This window comes from Chiroxiphia lanceolata, chromosome 9 (assembly GCF_009829145.1).
Source record: "Chiroxiphia lanceolata isolate bChiLan1 chromosome 9, bChiLan1.pri, whole genome shotgun sequence".
Classification (NCBI taxonomy): domain Eukaryota; kingdom Metazoa; phylum Chordata; class Aves; order Passeriformes; family Pipridae; genus Chiroxiphia; species Chiroxiphia lanceolata.
Genome location: NC_045645.1, coordinates 31,151,363 through 31,170,279, shown reverse-complemented (window position 1 = coordinate 31,170,279; position 18,917 = coordinate 31,151,363). Strand labels below are relative to the sequence as shown.

At 42.5% G+C, this 18,917-nt stretch overlaps 2 protein-coding genes and 1 long non-coding RNA gene across 16 annotated transcripts in view; 1 reads left to right on the top strand and 2 right to left on the bottom strand.

The window, feature by feature from the left end:
- Positions 1-69: 69 nt before the first annotated feature.
- On the bottom strand, positions 70-14,189 carry LOC116791332. 3 transcript variants are annotated; one of them, XR_004358694.1, is made up of 6 exons: positions 13,657-14,189; positions 9,913-9,992; positions 8,895-9,058; positions 7,658-7,715; positions 6,776-6,928; positions 70-80 (listed from the first exon to the last, which is right to left on the bottom strand). It is a non-coding gene; the product is annotated as an uncharacterized LOC116791332 (long non-coding RNA). The 3 variants fall into 3 exon arrangements; XR_004358696.1 differs by having other exon boundaries at positions 6,776-6,858; XR_004358695.1 differs by lacking the exons at positions 70-80; positions 6,776-6,928 and adding an exon at positions 1,804-2,112.
- RC3H1 (ring finger and CCCH-type domains 1) overlaps positions 13,929-18,917 on the top strand; it is a 58,692-nt gene continuing 53,703 nt past the window's right edge. For 4 of the 12 annotated variants that reach the window (XM_032697199.1, XM_032697194.1, XM_032697190.1 and 1 more), the window contains exon 1: positions 14,391-14,547. The gene's annotated coding sequence lies outside the window, so the exon portion shown is untranslated. Of the gene's footprint in view, positions 14,086-14,389; positions 14,548-15,146; positions 15,166-18,917 lie in introns of those variants that run through there. The other 8 variants (XM_032697196.1, XM_032697193.1, XM_032697192.1 and 5 more) reach the window with 5 other exon arrangements.
- LOC116791328 (anther-specific proline-rich protein APG-like) lies at positions 14,234-15,214 on the bottom strand. Its single transcript, XM_032697217.1, has 2 exons — positions 15,184-15,214; positions 14,234-14,911 (listed from the first exon to the last, which is right to left on the bottom strand). Exons 1-2 carry the CDS (start codon positions 15,208-15,210, stop codon positions 14,486-14,488), a joined length of 453 nt encoding a protein of 150 aa, XP_032553108.1. The 5' UTR covers positions 15,211-15,214; the 3' UTR covers positions 14,234-14,485.

Here is an 18,917-nt window from a genome sequence, read left to right as displayed (position 1 = left end):
CGTCCAACCTGGCCTTGGACACTTCCAGGGATGGGGCAGCCACAGCTTCTCTGGGCAACCTTTGCCAGGGCCTCCCCACCCTCACAGGGAAGAGTTTCTTCCTAATATCCTACCCTGCCCTCTGTCAGTGGGAAGCCATTCCCCCTTCTCCCGTCACTTCAGGCCCTCGCAAACAGTCCCTCTCCATCTTCCTGTAAATTCCCTTTAGGCACTGCAAGGCCACAATTCAATCACCCCAAAGCTTCTCTCTTCCAGGCTGAACAATCCCAGTTCTCTCAGCCTTTCCTCCCAGCAGAGCTGCTCCATCCCTCTGCTCATCTTGGTGCCTCCCCTGGACTCTCTCCAGCAGCTCCATGTCCTTGCTGTGCTGTTCCCCAAGGCTGGAGCAGCTCTGCGGGGGGGGGGTCTCACCTGAGAGGGGCACAATCCCCCCTCCCCTGCTGTCCACACTGCTTTTGACAACGCCTCTCTCCCGCCCCTCTGAAAGCATCCAGTGAGAACCCAAACGTGTCAAAATCCTCGCCCACAAGTGAAGGACAATGGAAGCAACCCATAAATCACAGTGCACTTCAGAAAAAAATTACTTTCTTATGTTTGCCTTCGGATTTTGTACCCCAGTCTCACCAGGTGGTAGATTGTGTTTGCTTATCAACGTTGGTTTGGTATGGTTAAACAAATGATTAAATAGTGAATATATGTCTATGTTTAATTAAATATCGTCATTGCTTATGTTTAAATAAATATGCTTATATAATGAAAGCTTGTCTTGTTGGGGGTTTTCCCCCCCCCCTCTCTTTTTTTTATCTTGTGCATGAAACAAATTACATTTAAATTAACCACAACATTCATACAGCTTGTCTGAGTTCTCCCCATTTCACGTGTGGATCAGCAAAACCTTAAGGAATGTCAGCCCACAGCCTTCAATAAAGGTTTATTTGTTATGTGGTCTTTTTTGCCCTGTGCTGCTATAACAAACCTGTCTCAAAGCTAGCAAGGCATGCAGACAAACGAGAAAAAAATCAGGACTGTTTGACCAGTCTGCCACTTTGTTATTGTTACCATTTGTCTGCAGCTGCTGTAAATTAAATTATCTTCAGATTATTCTTATCACACCACAGGGTTTAGATGAACCACAAAAGCATGGGAAAAGAAGAAGAATTGGGGGGGAAGAGGAAAATTATTTTATTGAATATTAAAATCGAGGAATAATAAAAAAAAAGTCTCCCTAGCACTGCGCTCAGGTGCTGCACGCTGGTGTATAATGTGGGTAAAAAACAGGAGAAACTGAAAGTCATTATATTCACAACTAGAATTATGAATAAATTATCATCACTGGTTATTGTTATCGAAACGGAGAGTTTGTTCAGGAAGCCTAGGTAGGAAAAAAGGAATGTCAGGTACAGAGTGAGTGACAATATTTTAATAATGGCAAAAAGGAAAAGAACAGTGTCACAGCAAAGATCCATTAGCAACACACAAATGAAAAACATGAAGTGCACGGTGCTTTCATTTGAATAAAATCATCCAAAGTGTAGGAATTTGAAATAGCATGGCACCTGCTCTGAAAGGAATTTGGGAGGCTGCAGAGGTGCCAATGGTCATTAAGTTAATGGCTCTTCAAAAGGGATGGAAGGAAAATCAAACTAATGAACTTGAATAAAATAAGTTCCAGTAAAGTCACCGTTTGAATGGCAAACCCCACTGTAGAAAATTAAGGAAAAGCACTCTCTGGAAAGTTTTCCATTTCCCAAAGAATCAACACTGTGAGAAATATCTCTAATTAAAATTTCAGAGACGGCCAAATAAAGTGAAACAAGGAACTTTATTTAACAGTGTACTGGGTGCATCGAACTTGTGACCCAGTTCGAGCACACCTGGATAGGAGGGACAAGACCTTTGAAGATCCTTCAATTTAACATAGCCACTCCCTCGCTCCTCCCATGCCAGCCCTCGCTCTTTTCTTCCTTAAAAGGCGAGCTTTGCTTTCTGGTGCAGCCTATTGGTTGTCCTCATCCACCTGTCAGGTTGTTTCCCCACCCAGGCCGCATGGTTCCCTGGCAGTGAGCCCAGGCTGCTCTCACCACCTCACATTCTTCCAGGCTTGCCTTCACACTGTAACAGTAAGCAAACAGAACAATAAGTGACAATAAGTAGCAGTAAGCAGGCAGAACTATAAGCAGAGCAATAGGCAACCCCAAGCAGAACTGTGTGTAGCAGCAGGTAGGCAGCAGCAATAAGCAACTTCAAGCAGAACCACAAGCTGTCCACCAGTCCCCAACCACAAAATGGCTCCCCAGTCCTTCAAACAAAATGGCTCCCAAGTGCCCCAGCACGAGGCAGCCATGGAAACCCCTGCTTGTAATAAAACCATCTTATTTATTTCCAACAAACATCAAGACTGCAACTAGACCCCTGCAGTGAGAAAGCAAGAAAGGAAGGGAAGAGTCTGTTTAAACTGAAACATTTCAATGGCTTGCCCCTTTTAAAAAAGCAAAATCTAGGTTAAATTATTAAAATGAATGTAATAAACTAAGGGAATGATTCAAGCTAATTAAAAAGAAAACAGCATAAGGTCAATATAACCTAGAGAGAGAAAAGAAAAACAAATCACAAAACTTAATTGGGCCCCTATAAAGACATAAAACAAGTTACCTCCCTTTTACCTTGTACAAAATTTATAGTGAGGAGACTTCGTTTAGTTAACTAGATAATAACACCTTTCTTGAAAATTTATAACTTTGTATAGATAACAAGCTAAGTCTAAGAAAACATCTGCTGAATGTCTGACTTAACAATATATATTGATGCTTGTATGTATATACACTGTCTAAGAAAAACATCTGTTGAATTCCTGACATAACAATGTGTAATGTTTATGCTTATGTATAATGAATATTCATGAAGTAGCTGAGAATAAATATAGAACACTGTCTGCTTTGGGTGTGACAGGCGTTCAGAGTTGCTCAAACTCCCCCCTGATCACCCAGGGCTGAATTTGCTTTTATCATATAATAAATTCTAATTGGAAATTACCTAGCTTTAGGTCTCTATTTCTCACAATCAACAACAAAAAAACAACACACAATATAAGCTAAAACTGTCAAGAAGCCACGGAAAGTAAAAACAAAAAGCTTATGTGAAAGATTGTTGGGGAAGGACTTGCTCTCAGCTGGGCAAGGAAAGTGTTCCCAAGTCATTTGAGGAAAACCAAAGCCTCATGGTTTTTGCTTTGCTCTTTGCCAAAATGTTAGCTGTAACCAGGTGGTTAGCAAGGCAAGAGAATATACCCAACCCAAAACACAGCCCCACACCAGCTACTGTGAAGACAATTAGCTCTACCCCAGCCAAACCCAGCACATGTTAACAACATGCAAACCAATGATCAAGCTAAACTAAGGAAAGAAACAATCTATTCAAGTAGGATGCTTACAAAAATAATCTGCAATTTTAGACAACACATTTAGAAAAATGGTTAAGTAATCTCCAAGCTATTAGCAATTCCTTTCAAGAACTCCGAAAAGACAGCTGAGATTCCATGAGACCAGCAAAAAGGAAATAGTGCCTATCCTAAACTAGAAAAGGGTGGGAATCAGAGGCCAGTCACCTTTATTTTGTATCAGACAAAATACTGGAAGAAATTATTTGTAAATTAATTGCAAATTATTTGTAAGGCCTCAGATGATAAGTTGAATAATAATCAACCATAACATCAAAAAAAAGCAAATTATGGAACCTTGACTGAATCAAGGCTTCTGATGAAGCAAGGCCAAGAAGCTGGCTACACAACACTTAAGTGAAATGGTTACAAAATGGCGCTCAGAAATAGTGTCAAGTTTGCAGAGAGTCCTCCTGAACTGCTTCTGTGAGGCAAGAGGGTAGGGAATATTTTTATCATATTTGTGGAGGATATCCTGTTCAGGCAGGAGCTGTAAGCATTTTGGAAGACGTAATTAGAATTGAACAAATCATGACAAGTTGGAACAAAGATCTGAACTAAACAGGATGTAATTCAATAAGGTGAGAAACTGTTACATATAGCTGGGAATAATTGGCTGTAAAACTGTGAGCTGAAGACAAAGTGGCGAAGCAGTCACTTTACAGAAAATCTTGGTTCATAGCAGTTCACAAATAGAAAATGAGTCACCACAAAAATGTGACTATGCTACTGAAACGTAGGAAAAGGCTGTAAAAGACAAGAGCAAAATAATTTTTCTGCTCCACTGAGCTCAAAAAAGGCTTTCATGAAGAACAGAGCTCAGTTTTGGGCACCTCCTTTCAATTCCAGAGATCTCCCAGGAGAACACAAAGAACTACCAGGAGCCTGCACAACTTGACCTTGAGTCATACTGGAGTGCAACTGAAGGGAATTCAGTTGGACATCTGAAAAATCTGAGACATATCCAAGCCAAGAGACTTTGTGTAAAGAGAGCAGTCCGTATGTATACAAGAGAAGTGAATACTCATAACCAGCACATCTGTTTGAACCCGGAAATAACTTTTTGCAGCATAATGGACTCTCCAGCTAAAACACTTCACGAGAGTTGCTTTTTTTTAGTGTACTTAATTCCTCATCTACTTCGTATCCTGAGGTGTGATAAAAGTCCTGAAGATGCTGTGGGGTCTGTGAGGGCTATAAGGGCTCTGAGGACTTTGAGAGCTGTAGAGGGTCATGGGGGCTGTGAGGTCTGTGAAGGCAATGGAGGCTTTGAGGTCTATAGGTTCTTTGAGGGTTCTGGGGTCTTTGCCAGCTATGGTGGCTATAGGGGCTGTGAGGGCTACAGGGGCTCTGAGGCTTATGAGACTGTGAGTGCTATTTGGTCTGTGAGCTCTGTGGGGGCTCTGATGGTTTGAGGTTTGTTACTACTGTGGGGTGTGTGAGGGCCGTGGGGTCTGTGAGGCATATGGGGGATGTGAGCACTGTGGGGGTCATGAGGGCTATGGGGGCTTTAAGGGTTATGAGGGGCTATAGGGGCTGTGAGGGCTATAGAGGCTGTGAGGGCTATAGGGAATGTGAGGGCTATGAGAACTATCAGGGCTAAGAGGGCTGTGAAGGCTATGGGGCTGTAATGCCTATAGGGGCTGTGACGGCCTTTGAGAGCTATGGGGGCTATGGGGGCTGTGAGGGCTGTGGGGTCTGTGAGGGCTATAGGAGCTGTGAGGGCTATGGGGCTGTGGGGGTTGTGAGGACTGTGAGAGCTATGGGGGCTCTGAAGGCTATAATGGCTATAGGGACTCCAGAGTCTATGAGGGCTTTGGAGCCTGTGACTCTGTAGGGGCTGTGATGGATATGGGGGCTATGAGGCCCCTGAGGAGGTAGGAAGAAGGACAAAAACTTGATTCCATAATCATCCAAATTCAGGGAGGAATCTTCTCCATCCACTGTGGCAACCAGAGAGAAGGCACAAACATTCCAAAGCAATGCTCGTGGAAAATTCGTATACACACACACTGCAAAACTATTGAGACAAAATATATACAAATATTAATCAAAGCCATCAAAATCTTACTCAAATTATCTAGTATCTTAACAATACTGTGCTGGTTTAAAAGTTAACCAGCAGGGGAAACCAACCCAACTCAAAAGAGAGATTACAAGTCAGAATAACAATTTAATAAAATAATACAATAAGTACGACCACACGGACAAGCAACCGGCCCTAACCCACAAAGCCCAAATGTACAACCCAGCACCCCGGGGCACAAACAAAGCGGTGCTACCTGGGCCCACCCCCCCCCCCCCCCCCGAGTCCAAAGCAAAGGGAGAGGGGAAAAACCTGTCGGTGGGAGAGCTGCTGCAGTCCAGCCAAAAGTGGTGATTGCAGCCCAGTCGAGGGTGGTGGTCTCAGTCCGGCTGAGAGCGGTGAGCTGCAGTCCTCCTCTGGATCCCACGAGTGGTGGGAAGGTTCCGAAACTCCAGGTTTATATATTCTCCAGCTCAGGCAGGAATGTTCAGTCCCTCCCCCAGAGCGGGGAATTCCATAAAAGGGCATGAGGACAGGAACATCCCCCCACCTCGCAGGCCTCTACTGACAACAGTTTCTGGGAAATGGCATGGAAGGCTATAGAATACACAGGTTTGGGGTACACCCATCCAGTGATGAATCGGTCCCAGCTGTTCTAACTAGGACAAATACTGATCGAGGTTCTTCACACTATGTAAACAAACTTAAGTTAGAGTAGATATCCATCCTTTTGAGACCTTTTTAGAAAAAATGTTTTTTGTCAGATTTATTAGTATCCATGGGGGTCATCAGAGACATTTGAGTTCCTGTATCAACCAGAAAATTCAAAGGTTGTTTTCTTGGTCCTACTGGTAAGTAGAGATGGGGTCCATCCTATTTCAGCTCTTCTGTGGTAACCTGCAATTTGGAGGCTTCATTTGGGAAGCCCTACAAGGTATAAGGACTAAGCAAGGAAGTCTGTGTTTACATGGGAAGATAAAGCCTTCCCTGTTGTCAGTGTATGTACACTATACTTCCTAATGAATCTGTGACAGAACCCCTGACCCTCAAAGCAACCCCTTCTTCTGCAAGTTCTGCAGAATAAGAAAATTGGAAGTTGTGTGAGAAATTGTTTTCTGAGGAAAAGATGCATCACTTGGCTGTTGGTAAGATCTGACACCTAAAAAGGCAGCTGAGCCGCAATGGGTATGGGATTCAAGTTTAATAGAGCACTAATCTCTCTTGGGCTTCAGAGAAAAGATGAAAAACGAAGAGCAACCAAGCAGTTCTTGTCTGATAATAGTAGATTACTGTAACAGATAACTTCCAAAAACCTTGTGACTTGTAGCTGTTACACCTCAGAGATCAGTGAATGACCGTGTTTGCCCTCCACTGTTTTTCAATGTTTAACTCATCTCTGCAGGGTAGAAACAGTTTTATCTTGTCTATTTAATATGCAAGTAAGTGCATACATGCCTATGTGCTTCCTGTGGAAGGAAATCCAAGGAGAAGATGGAGTTTTGTATGAAAATAGAGGACACTCCTTTTTTTCTTTTTTTTTTTTGCAGAGCTCTGTGTGTTAATGGAAACAATGATAAGAAGAACTGCTGCCTGTGAGAGACAGTGATAAACTGCCACATAAACAACCTTCTGATATCAAATTGCTGAAGTCCAACTACAGTCGGGTTGTAAAGACTGAGGACTTCACAAGGAAGATGAATAACTTACTTTTTAGCTTTTATTTTTCATTCAGGTAGCACATGTCTGCCCAGCAGAGCCACCAGAACATCAATGCCCCCAAAAGCATTGGGGACAATAAGACTGGAGATCCTGCGGCCTCATGTATGAGAACAAGAAAGTGCTTCTCAAAAGAGTTGGGGTTTGTGAACAGGCTACAACTTTTGCCCATATTGCAGCCTTCCATGTGCCTTAATGAGCACGTAAAAAATACCCATTCATCTCTGAGAAACTGATGACACTCTTGCTAAAATTAAATGAATATAATATCTTAAAAATGTATACACAATGCAAGCTCCATCTGTGCCCACAGGATGTTCTGATCCTTTCACTGTTGTTTCTTTAGCAATTGTATCAGTTGCTTATGCAGAAAAATAACACCAAAAATACTTAACTAGCAAAACCACAAACACTTATCTCTTCCTGTCTGGAAACGAGAGTCAATTCCACTATTAGTTACTATTTTTCATTCAACTTACTGATTCCCTTTAGTGATTTTCCTTTTTCTTCTTCTGTAAATGACACCTCCTTCACCTGCTGGAATCAAAGAAGAGTAGGCAGCATCATATGACATGTCACATTACTGAAGCCTTCAAGCAATCTTGAAAGAATCTTTTATTAACAATGAAAGATATCAACTTCTTTTTACAAAACCGGTGTTCTTTTTAAGCAAGTTAAAAAATCAAATCAGTAGTTGAAATGTCAAATTCAAAAAAAAAATCCTTAAAGGTTAGGATTAATGATGTAATTCTTGGTGACAATTTACCAAAACCAGAAGAACATACACAACAAGAACCATTTGTAGTGTACATTTACAATTCAGAAATTTCAGTGTTTCCTGCTGAAATTGAACTGCTGGAATGGTGTGTAACAGCTTTTTACCAGCACAATAACGAGAGAGAGGAAACTGAGAATACTGTGCTGAGAAGAAATTCAAAAGTGGAGGAGGAAATTCTTATCAAAAAGGTAGGAGTTTGTGTGCATGAGAATGGGTCTGTCAGAGAAGACATGATATACAGAACCTGGTAAAAGAATAACAAAAATTACCATACAGAATGATCTCCAAAAAATAACCTCAGCCCATCTAAACAAATTTGACATGTTCTCAGTGAAAATAATCTTTTTGTGAACTGTTTCTCAAGCATATACTGGAACTACATATATACAGAACATAGAATACATTATACATGTTACACATTAGATATATAATATAGATATATAATATATTATAGTATATATTATAAATGAGATGTTTTTTACAAGTCTCTTCTGAAATCCCACTAAGAGATGAGGTATCAAACATGTCCTCTCTGCAATAACGTGAACAACATACATTTTAAAAACTGCTAGAACTGAGATCTGAATAAGCAGCTACTTGAGATCCACACTAACATAAAACCACCTAAACTTGCTTTATGCAGATATTCATAACATCAGGAGAAGCTAAGGTTGGTCCTTGATTTTCCTGTGGGAACTGACAGTCCCATTTGCTGGAAGATGCACTAGGGAAGTCTTGTATCAGGCGTTCTCAAACAAGCCAGTACAAAACTTGGAGTCTTTATGGGGGATACTAAGCAAGGATAACTCCAGGAAATCATCAGCATGTTTTCCTTTACTGCAGAAATGGGATGTGACTACAGAGATGTAAGACAGCCCTACTTTTTTCTTGTAGTAAGAGTGCTTTCCCTGGGAAATTCAATTGGAAAAATTACTCACCTCGCAGTTTACTCATAATGCATTTACTGTAACTTGCATGAGTGTGGAGGAACACAAGGTCTAGTGGCTGGAACAGGATACCAGACCGTGGGTTTATTCCTCATCGTGCCACTGCTTGCTTTGTGAACCTGAGAAGTTTCTTAACCTTTACAATTCAGCTCCCCCTGCAAAGTGAGAGTAAGGCTGTGGTTTTACATGCAGCTAAACAAAGGTATTGCTGGAGAGAAACTGTGCTGGCTGTATCGCCCTCTCTGTCTCTTATTTCCCCCAGTTTTACTGTACGCAAGGAAATCTGCCAGAAAGGAACAAAAATTACATTGCTAATTTAGGCGGTTTGAGGTTTTATGCACATACATACACACTGGAATTCTTATAAAACATAATTGTCTGAATAGTTTAGCATCTCAACTCATCTATTACCTTCCTAAGCTCAATAAAAGGCTGTTGTAAAATGTGATGCAGCAGTGTTATGAAGGAAAAGAACTAGTTTCAATCTAAGTACCACTGGAAGAAGGAAAGGAAATAAAGGATTGTAGTTGTGCTTTTCTGTTAAGACAGAATAAATAGAAAAGGAAATAAATCAAGGAAGTGCAAGATAAAGAGGTGGCAGCATATGGCACTTGGCTGCTGCCTCTGCCTGGGGGTGATTCAGAAGCCAAGCAGATGGTGATTTCAGCAGAGGGCACCAGAACAACAGGGATGTGCTGTGGTACTGTGCCTGTGCCTTGCTCTGCCTGGTGGGTCTACACACCTCCTATGCTGCAAATTCTTGTACTTTATATTGCTTCAAAATTTTTGTCACACAGAGAGAGATGTATTAAATGACAGTGGAAGCTCTGGGATTGAAGCTAAGCAGGAATTACATGTAAGAAAAAAGGCAGTAAGTAGCAAATGAGAATCTGGGGCATATACCCCTGAGCCAGCATTCTGCATCCCTAAGCACCAGTGGGAGAAGGAGGAGATGGGACAGTTAAGTAAGTGAAACTTCTAATGAGAAATCATTGAGGTTTCTTATTACCTCCCTTATAGTTTCTTCTTTTTCCACAGCACCTGCAACCAGAGGGTATATTTACACAGATCTTTTGCATTTCAAGTAGCCTGAAAATACAAACATTAATAACTGCACGGAGAGTTTGCAAATTTATTACGTACAGCATCAAAGAACTGTAAAAAGTTTTCAATGAGATGTTTGGCAGGTTTGCAAATTGAATGTTTGGGAGAGAAGCAGTCATGGAGGAACTCTGATTTTACATATATGCACTTTACATTCCTGTAGATCCTTCAGGATTCTCTTGCACAGAGGAAATCTAAATCTTGCCTCTTATGGTGGAGACACTGAACATGTCCTTCCACAGAGGAGGGCTCTACTTTGCTACCATCCTCTTGTTTTCAAATAAGCACATATAACAACCTCTAATAGTTGCATCTGCATCCCATGGGCTTGGATGATATTCAGCATACTCTTTAATAAATATTGGAATTTGTTGAAATGATTACGTTGGACAGATATGGTCTTCTGCTTTTGTCAGTGGGATTTTATAAAAGTGCAGGAATTTAGGTTTTGTTAACGAGATGGTCAAGCACATACAAGTGCTAAAGATTTTCTTTTTTGTCATCTGTGGTTTACATGCTTGGTAGTTTACATTCACACATCCTGGCTGTGTGAATTAACAAGGACATTTTTTACATACTTGCAGCCACCTGGAAAAATACGTCATCCTTGTCTTTCATTCTGATATCACAGGTTTCAAAATGAGAATTTTTCCATTATTATCAGCTTTACTGCTCACGTTGGTAACTAAAACAGCAAAGTGAAACACTGCCAACACATTTTAAAAATTATGTATTTTTTTATAAAGACAGCTATTCTGGTAGCGCAGTTCTATATCAGTTTTATATGAAAGAGCAGTATAAAAATTGAATGGTGAGATGACACCATTTGACAGTTACACTGGTATTTTACCTATTTCTCTCGGTCATACAGGCTAAAATGAGGAGTCATTTTTAAGGCATAATCTGAAGAACATTACTAGAGTGGCCACAAACGTCAAATCCTAGAACCATGCTTACACATTATCCCCTCTTGGATGGAAAAACAAAAGAAAAAAAGGAATTTAAAATTTAGACTATATGTGGTAGAATCAAACTTACTCCTGTGGGTTTTTAAGCATGTCATGCAGGAAGAAATGCTGTGTAACTGGGGAAAGTGGACATTAAAACTAATCTAGATACCTCATGGGAGCAGCTCCCGAGGAGAGAACAAGCTCACCTACAAATTTCTGAACTTTTAGAAAACAGAATAAAGAATAAGCATTAGAAGCATTAGAAAAGTATGACTGATGGAGGTGTAAGATGGGGTTTGAGAATTAAAGTTGCAGTGTTACATAATAAGAACCATAGGCCATTTCAGATCCCACATCTTTAAATTTCAACAACTGCGGTAACCTATGTTGTAATACTGCAAATTATTGTTAGTGTGTTAATACTGGTGATGGAATTAAATGCTGAGGGAAAACATAAACTACCTGAAAACTAAAAGCTTTCCACAATACAGGAACAATACACAGGAACCAAGTATAGAAAGTGGGAGAAGTCTCCAGACCGGATTATTAAAACCCAGACTGAACAGAACACCAGAACACTACCTGCTAGAAACTAGGAAGTATCAGGATGTCCTCAGGCCTTGACCATTTCTAGTTTCTGTGACTTTAAACCAAGGTTTAAAGAACACCGGCCATTTTAGCTCCTACTGCCATCTTCTGCTTCTGCTCACAACACTGATAACTCCAGCAAGGGTCACATTTCTGTGTAACATTTAGGAGAGGAGTCTGCAAAGGATGGCTATTGCTGGTTGGAAATTTTCTGTGGTATAGAATCTCAGACTGGTTTGGGTTGGAAGGAGCCTTAAAGACTATCTCATTCCACCCCTTGCCACAGGCAGGGACACCTTCCACTAGCCCAGGTTGCTCCAAGCCCCGTCCAACCTGGCCTTGGACACTTCCAGGGATGGGGCAGCCACAGCTTCTCTGAGCAACCTGTGCCAGGGCCTCCTCACCCTCACAGGGAGGAATTTCTTCCTAATATCCCGTCTAACCCTGCCTTCTGGCAGGTATGTAGAGTTTTAAATTAGAATAATAGGCTGAAGAGAATACTTAAATTGATCTATAATAATGTACAAAGATACTGTTTAATAGGTCATTTCCAAGAGAGAGGACTGATTAGATAAGCGTATAATGATTCAGATTTGAATTTTATTTTTTAAATTTTTAAAAATTACACTGCAGTTTGCCAATTGGTTATATGAAAGATGGTGCTTCAGGACAAAGACTCTTACATTATTTATACAGCCATTAAGAACAAGTTGTATGAAGGTTTCATTGAGGCATTGTAGAAAGTATTACAATGCCAATATAATGATAAAAATATAATAATGTACTAATGTGTGATCATCTCCCACTTACAAATCTGGGTAAGTATAATATTCTTGATTAAACTGTTCATTCAGCTACTTAATTTTGTGACAATGGTACTAAGGATTCTGATGTTTACATTGCTTGTTTTAGATTTCTCTTGGTGGATTTTTAAATTTTTCCTGTTAATCTTTTTGAAGCAACAGTAAAATAGTCATAATGCTTAAGACTGACATTTCCACGTTAAACTTCCCAATTTATCATAGAATCATACAATGGTTTGGGTTGGAAGGCACCTTAAAGCTCCTCTGGCTCCAAACCACCTGCCATGGGCATGGACACCTTCCACTAGACCAGGTTGCTCTAAGTCCCATCCAGCTTGGCCTTGAACACTTCCAATTTACACTTCTTTTGTAACTCACACTAAGGCTCTTGCTAAGTTAAGGGTGGTATTTGTAAATATGTTACCTTCTGGTGGTAAGAAAATATGGTAAGAAAAGCCAGCTTTCATAAATTAATAGCTGTTCTTAATAATGTTATTTAAGCTTGATAAGCACTAGGCTTGTTTTGGTGGAAATAATAGAGATGATTTCTACAGTAAAATGGATACTTACTACCATCACATTTCTTGTAAAATTAACATGAAAATCTGTCTGTGGTCAGTGCAAGAGCCAGAAGTAGGAGCTGAAGAGTAACCTCCCCCTGTGTAGTTTTTCCTTGTGTGTAGGAGTTTAGCTCTGTGATTTATTTCTGTGTTCTATCTGGATGTCATGACCCAGCTTCCTTTTGCACGTTGCTGTCTTGGGTCTCTGGCTCTGGGCCTGGATACTTCTGACCTGACATTGCTCTGTTTAAATTGTATTTTGAGCTCATGCGACGCTGCAGTTCGGATATTGAACTGATAATACACTGTGTGCTCCTCACGGTGTTACAAACTGAAAATAGAAATGCAGTGATTCCATACCCAGCATCCACACAGTGGCCTCACACCAGGATTGCTCCCACAGATCTGGGCACAGACATGACAAAACACCTGGGCAGTAAGACGGGGACACTGAACACTATTTTTGGTCTTTAATTTGAAAACACATGTGGATAAATTCCTTAGTATTTTACACCATATTCACATTCTTGTAAATGGGCATCAGGTCGATGCCCATTCAAATAACCTGATGGCAAATAATTAGCTCTCATAACATTTTAAAACTATCAGTCGGTAAGTGCTAAGTAAATGCTACGAGTCATTATGAATACCTGTAAGGCATTTTATAAGGATTTAAAATTTCTTCAGTATTTCAGCTATTTCTGATACTGCCATACCGGAAGGCTTGGTGGGTCCCCAAACATCTTACCTGTCGTGTTGTTAAAGCTGAGGATGATTTCAGTGGGTCCTGCAGCAAATAAAGCTACGGGGGACCTTCTCCAGCAGCGAGTCCAGCTCTGCTCCTTCCCCTGGGGCTGGTGGGCAGAGCGGCGAGGGCTTTGCCCTGAACGGCCGCCTAAGCGGGAACAGCTTAATTTGTGTTATTTTCCCTTTAAGTTAGAAAATTACCCAGCCCCAAGCTCTTAGGTGTGTTGGCGTGAGGCAGTCGCAGCGGGGAAGATGAGGGGAACCGCAGCGCTCGCCAACACAGGAGCATCCTGAGGGAGAGAAAATGGCGGGCGTGGGCCCTCGGGAGGCTCCCAACACACAGAGCACTCCTCAGGCGGCGCTCGGCGTGTGAAGAGCCGCGACCTCCGCCCCGATGCCCGTCTGAGCCCGCTAGCGATGAGAAGACGAGGTGACAGAGCGAAAAACACCCCAAAATGGCGAGAGAGGGCAACGGGGAGGTATACCGGCCCTCACAGACCGCCAGACGCCTCCTCGGCCACGGGTGACAGTTCGCCCGCCCAGCCCTGCCTAGAGCAGCGCAGCCCAGCCCACCTCTGCCCAGCCCACCCCTCACGGCGCTCCAGCCCGTGACTCGGCTGTTTCTCCCTGCCCCGCCCCGGCTGCTTGGGGGAGGAGGGCGCAGGAAGGGGAGGGCGATGCGGGGAGGGAGGGAAGGAGGGAGGCGGTGAGGAGAGCAGCCGACGCACAAGATGGCCGCTGCTGGAGCGGCGGCGGTGGGGCGGCGGCGGGCGATGGCGGCGCTGCCCCGGGGCCCGCGGGTACTGCCGGAGGAGCAGCAGGGCGCTGCTTCAGCCCCCGTGTGCCGGAGCTGAGGGGGCCGGTGGGCGCTGCGGGGAGCCCGGCCCGTGTGGTGAGTGCGCCGGCTCCGCCGCGGGGTGCAGGGAACAATGGGGCGGGAGGGCTCTGCCCGCCTTGCCGGGGAAGGAGGCGGAGGGGCGGGCGCTCGGACGAGCTGATCTCCAGAGGTGCCTCACAACGCTGACAGTTCCGTGGTTCTGTGCCTCGCCGGGCCTCAGGCTCCTTCCGGGCTCGATTTCCGAGCGCCCCGAGCAGGCGGGGAAGGACCGCAGGTCTCTCTGCCCGGCGCAGGGAAGGCGGAGGGCGGCTGGGTCCGGGCTGGGGGTGGGGAGAGGCGGCATCGCCTCAGGCTGCGGCGGCCGAGGGACAGGCGGCTTTTGTGTGTACCCTGCGAGTGCTGTTGTTTTTCTCCGTGGCTAGAAAGATAAGAAAACTCATCCCCGTGTAGTGTTGAACCACAGCGATGCGGGAATTAATACCCCCCGTTCTCGGGACACCCCCCCCTCCCCTGGTCGTGGCTCTTTTGTCTGTGGCGCCTGAGGGAAGAGCGAGGTGGCCTCGGCTCCCTCTGCGTGGGGACAAACCGTGGTGAAACCGCACAGGAACTCCCCTGACTTTCACTAATTTTTCCACCCTGGCGTTGTTTTGGCCATTGGATTTCGGGGCGAGCGTGGGTAAGGTTTCATACCGAGAGCGTGGGGTGGTGTAGCTGCATTTTAATGTGCTTTAGTGGTTGGGAATGTCCTGGTGTCAGGTTTTGTCCTCAAAAGCCATTTTGAGGCCTGTGCTGTTTTAGGACAGGGAACTGATGCAGGGTTTTTTCCTCCTAGGAACTGGGAATGTTGAATTTTCCTTCACGTGCCTTTTCCCTCAGAGTAGCTCTCTTATTTTATTAATTTCAGTCAAGTGTGAATGACAAATCGCCTGTCCCTCTGCTGGTAGCTACTGTTTTCTGGATGTTTTTGCCATATTGAAAAATGGCTGAAGTGGGTAAAAAAAAATGAAAAATTTACAGAAATTATTAAAAAGTTCAAAGTAACCTGAGCTGTGGCTGAGTTGCTTTAATCATTGTAACTGGTTTAGCAATGCTGTTGTCTAATGACTCTGCTGGAAGAGAAGTGCAATTGTTAACTTCACCATTTATATTTTATTCACATCATATGGCCACAGAGGTGTTAGATAACACAGCAGTACTATGAAGCAGAAATTAATGTGATCCTAAATGTACCTTTTTTTACCCCATTCAGCCTTATAAGGATATGGAGGGCATTAATTTTATCGGCTATAAATGTCTGTATTGCTGCGTTGGAAGTCAGTGGAGCTAATAAGCGACTTCATAGCTGTATAAATAACCCACATTCCAGGAGCAGTGTGAACCTTATTGGCAGTTTCTAAGCTTTACCAGGAGCACCATGGCTTTCTTCAGTGCATTAACACTCAGTGCTGATATGAAATGATGGTTTCCACTAACATAAATAGAAGATGTTATCAGGCACCTTTTCTTTTCCCATCGATAGCTTATGGCTTTGCCTTCCTGTCCCAGAAAAGGGTCTGTCAAAGCAGACAGCTTGACAGGCTGCTTGGAGGAAAATGTAGAAACACAGTTACCATCAGTACAGTCTGTTTTGACAACCAGAAACTTGAGTGGTGAGCTTGTCAATCACCTGTGAACAGCAGGAACCTTGATGGAGATGAGTGGGAAGTTACTTGTGTGGTTTCTGGTGGTTTGTTTGTTTTTGTGGGTTTTTTATCAGCTCTGTATCCAGACTAGCTTAATTCAAAGCAAAATATTTTATAAATTTACAATGAGATGGTTGTATGCGGATAATTTAAAAAACTGGTGTTCCAGTGAACAGATGAATGTATGAATCCGGAAATTGTAGACATTAATAAGGCAAGGTTTAATTTAGAGGCATCTTGAGACTTGTGTATTATTATATAAAAGTGTTCCTGCTAAAGCAGATGAACAGAACAGAACAGGATTGCTTTTGGAAACTTCTGCTGTGATGCCAGTGATTCCCCAGCAATCTGGGTAGAAGCCATTATCAATCTTGTTGAATTAAGCATCACAGAAGCTGAGATTCAATGAGAGTGTGTGTTAAAATAGTGACTAAATTTTTACGTAAAAACCAGCATTTTGTACAAACTTACAAAAATGCTGGTTTGTAGGTTGTGGGTGATGCTGATGGTGGTTACCTGTGATAATGATGGCAAAGACTAACATCCCATTTAATTAGTCTGTATCTCATAACTAACCAGTGCTGTAAAAGGGTATTTGATGGTACTGAGGGAATTGACCTTTCCCAGTCTGGAATATGTAATGATAGGAATGAAAATTCATGTTTTTATTTTATTTCATCACCAAGAATTATAGTTTACATGCTGGATACCTGGGAAAAAATGTTTCATCCATTTGAAAGAACTTGCATAATTGTAGCTTTTAAACAATATAAAGTGTGAAACTGGACTAGAAGGAAAGAACTCACCTGCATTTATTCTCTCAAACTTCCCAAGCATCTCAAAATAGTGATGCAGCAGCCACTATGAGGCATCTTTAAGTAGGTGACCTTTATAAAATTTTTTAATTTTTTGCAGAGCCTGCTCATTGTTTAAAATTCTCTTCCCCACTGAATCATTTTGCGGATGAAAATCTGTGTGGTTTTTTGGTGGTTCTTCCCACACCCAGTAAATCAGGTGGTTGTGTGCTGGACCATCCTAAGTATTACTGGCTGTTAGGCCAGGAAAACCAATGTGTCTCAAAGTACACGAGAGATAAGCCATAGGGGAATTTGTATTTTGAAGTTAATGCCCTGAACTGCACTTGGTAACGAATATGAAACCATTCTCACACAGAAATAAAGATATAATATGGCCCTGTTGTGAAAGATCATTGTATAAACATGCTGCACCAGCCGAAATTTCAGCGTGACCTTCAAGATTCCATTTAGGCTCTGTTACAGTAATGCAACCTGAAGTCGAGGGACTGTGATAACTGAGAAGGAAAACCACAGATGTTTACTTACGTTATGTTACTTTCCTTTGGGCACAGAGATTCCATGGTGAACAGTGAATTAGGTGCAGTTCCCATCACTTAGTGTGACCACTTGTTTTTCTCAAGAAGCATCTCTCGATGGTTATCGTTTGCATCAGTTTCATTTTCTTGGTTCATACTAAAAGTTGAACTGGTATTGGATTTCCAAGGACCAGCTGATTTCTGAGGAGATTTTTTAGTTGTGGAAATGCGTTAACGGGCAAGAAAGTGAGAAAGTCTTGTCAGCTTCTTGTAAACAGATTTTTCTGGTATAAAAATAATTTCTGGTTAGAGGGCTTGAGGAAATAGCTTTCCTGTTACTGCGTGGTAGCAACAGGTTGTATTGCTATCAGCTGGAGAAGGATGGCAGTTTTTTGATAGAAATACCAAGATTTCTAAATCATTTACTGTAAGTGGTCAGAGGCAGCACCAGTTGTGCGCTGCTCTGTGCTGGAATGTCTAGAGAGGTGTGTTTCATGCAAGTGTGATGTGTGTGTCCCACCTCCCATTAAGATTTCTTTCTAATGCAGTGAGAGGGAAGGCAGCTGCACGTGATCTAAGGAAAATTTCAGCAAGTAGAGGTGGCTTATTGTATATATCAGGGGATATACACACACACACACACACACACACACACACACACACACACACACAGAGCTGGACATCCAATGCAGACTTTTACATGAAAACTTATGCCCTGCATGCTGGGTTGTGTTTTTTTCCCCCAGAAAGTAAGGTATCTCGGGAAGCCTAAGAACCACGTGTAGAAAAAAATGTCTCTTTGTGACTTGATTGTTCAAAATAGGTAAGGGCACACAATGTTAGCTGCATTGTTAAAATGAAGAATTGTTAGGAATGTGGAGAAAGATCTTCATATGAGAAATAATGAGGAGGAGAGGGGAGGCAAGGCACAAAATGATTGTTTTTCCTCTTCTGCTACATAGGAAATGGAGGATATGCAATTAAACTGAAAAGTAGGGGAAGGCTGGCTGAAGGAACCGATCTTTCATTTGCTTCACATAGTTTGTGACAGAGTTGCTATGTAATTTGATACAAAGAATCAAATTTCTTTGAGAAGAGAGTATTTGTGTCAGGGAATACTGTGGTGAGCCTGGAGTTCAGTGTCACAGAAGATGGAGGCTTTATTGACAATTATACCTTCCAGCCATAAAGTCACTGAAACCACCGTAAGGACACGTTGTTCTTGCTGTATAGGCCCCTCTCACTACTGATTTCTTGCAAATCCACTTCTTTAAAGCATTATTTCTCAGTTGCACAAATATTTAGCACTTGGGTATGTGTTATGTTAATCTGAGACAGGACTGTACTTCAGCTACGGGACAACTGAAGAAACAAAGCCTGTGATGTGGCTGAGTGACTACAATGTGCTA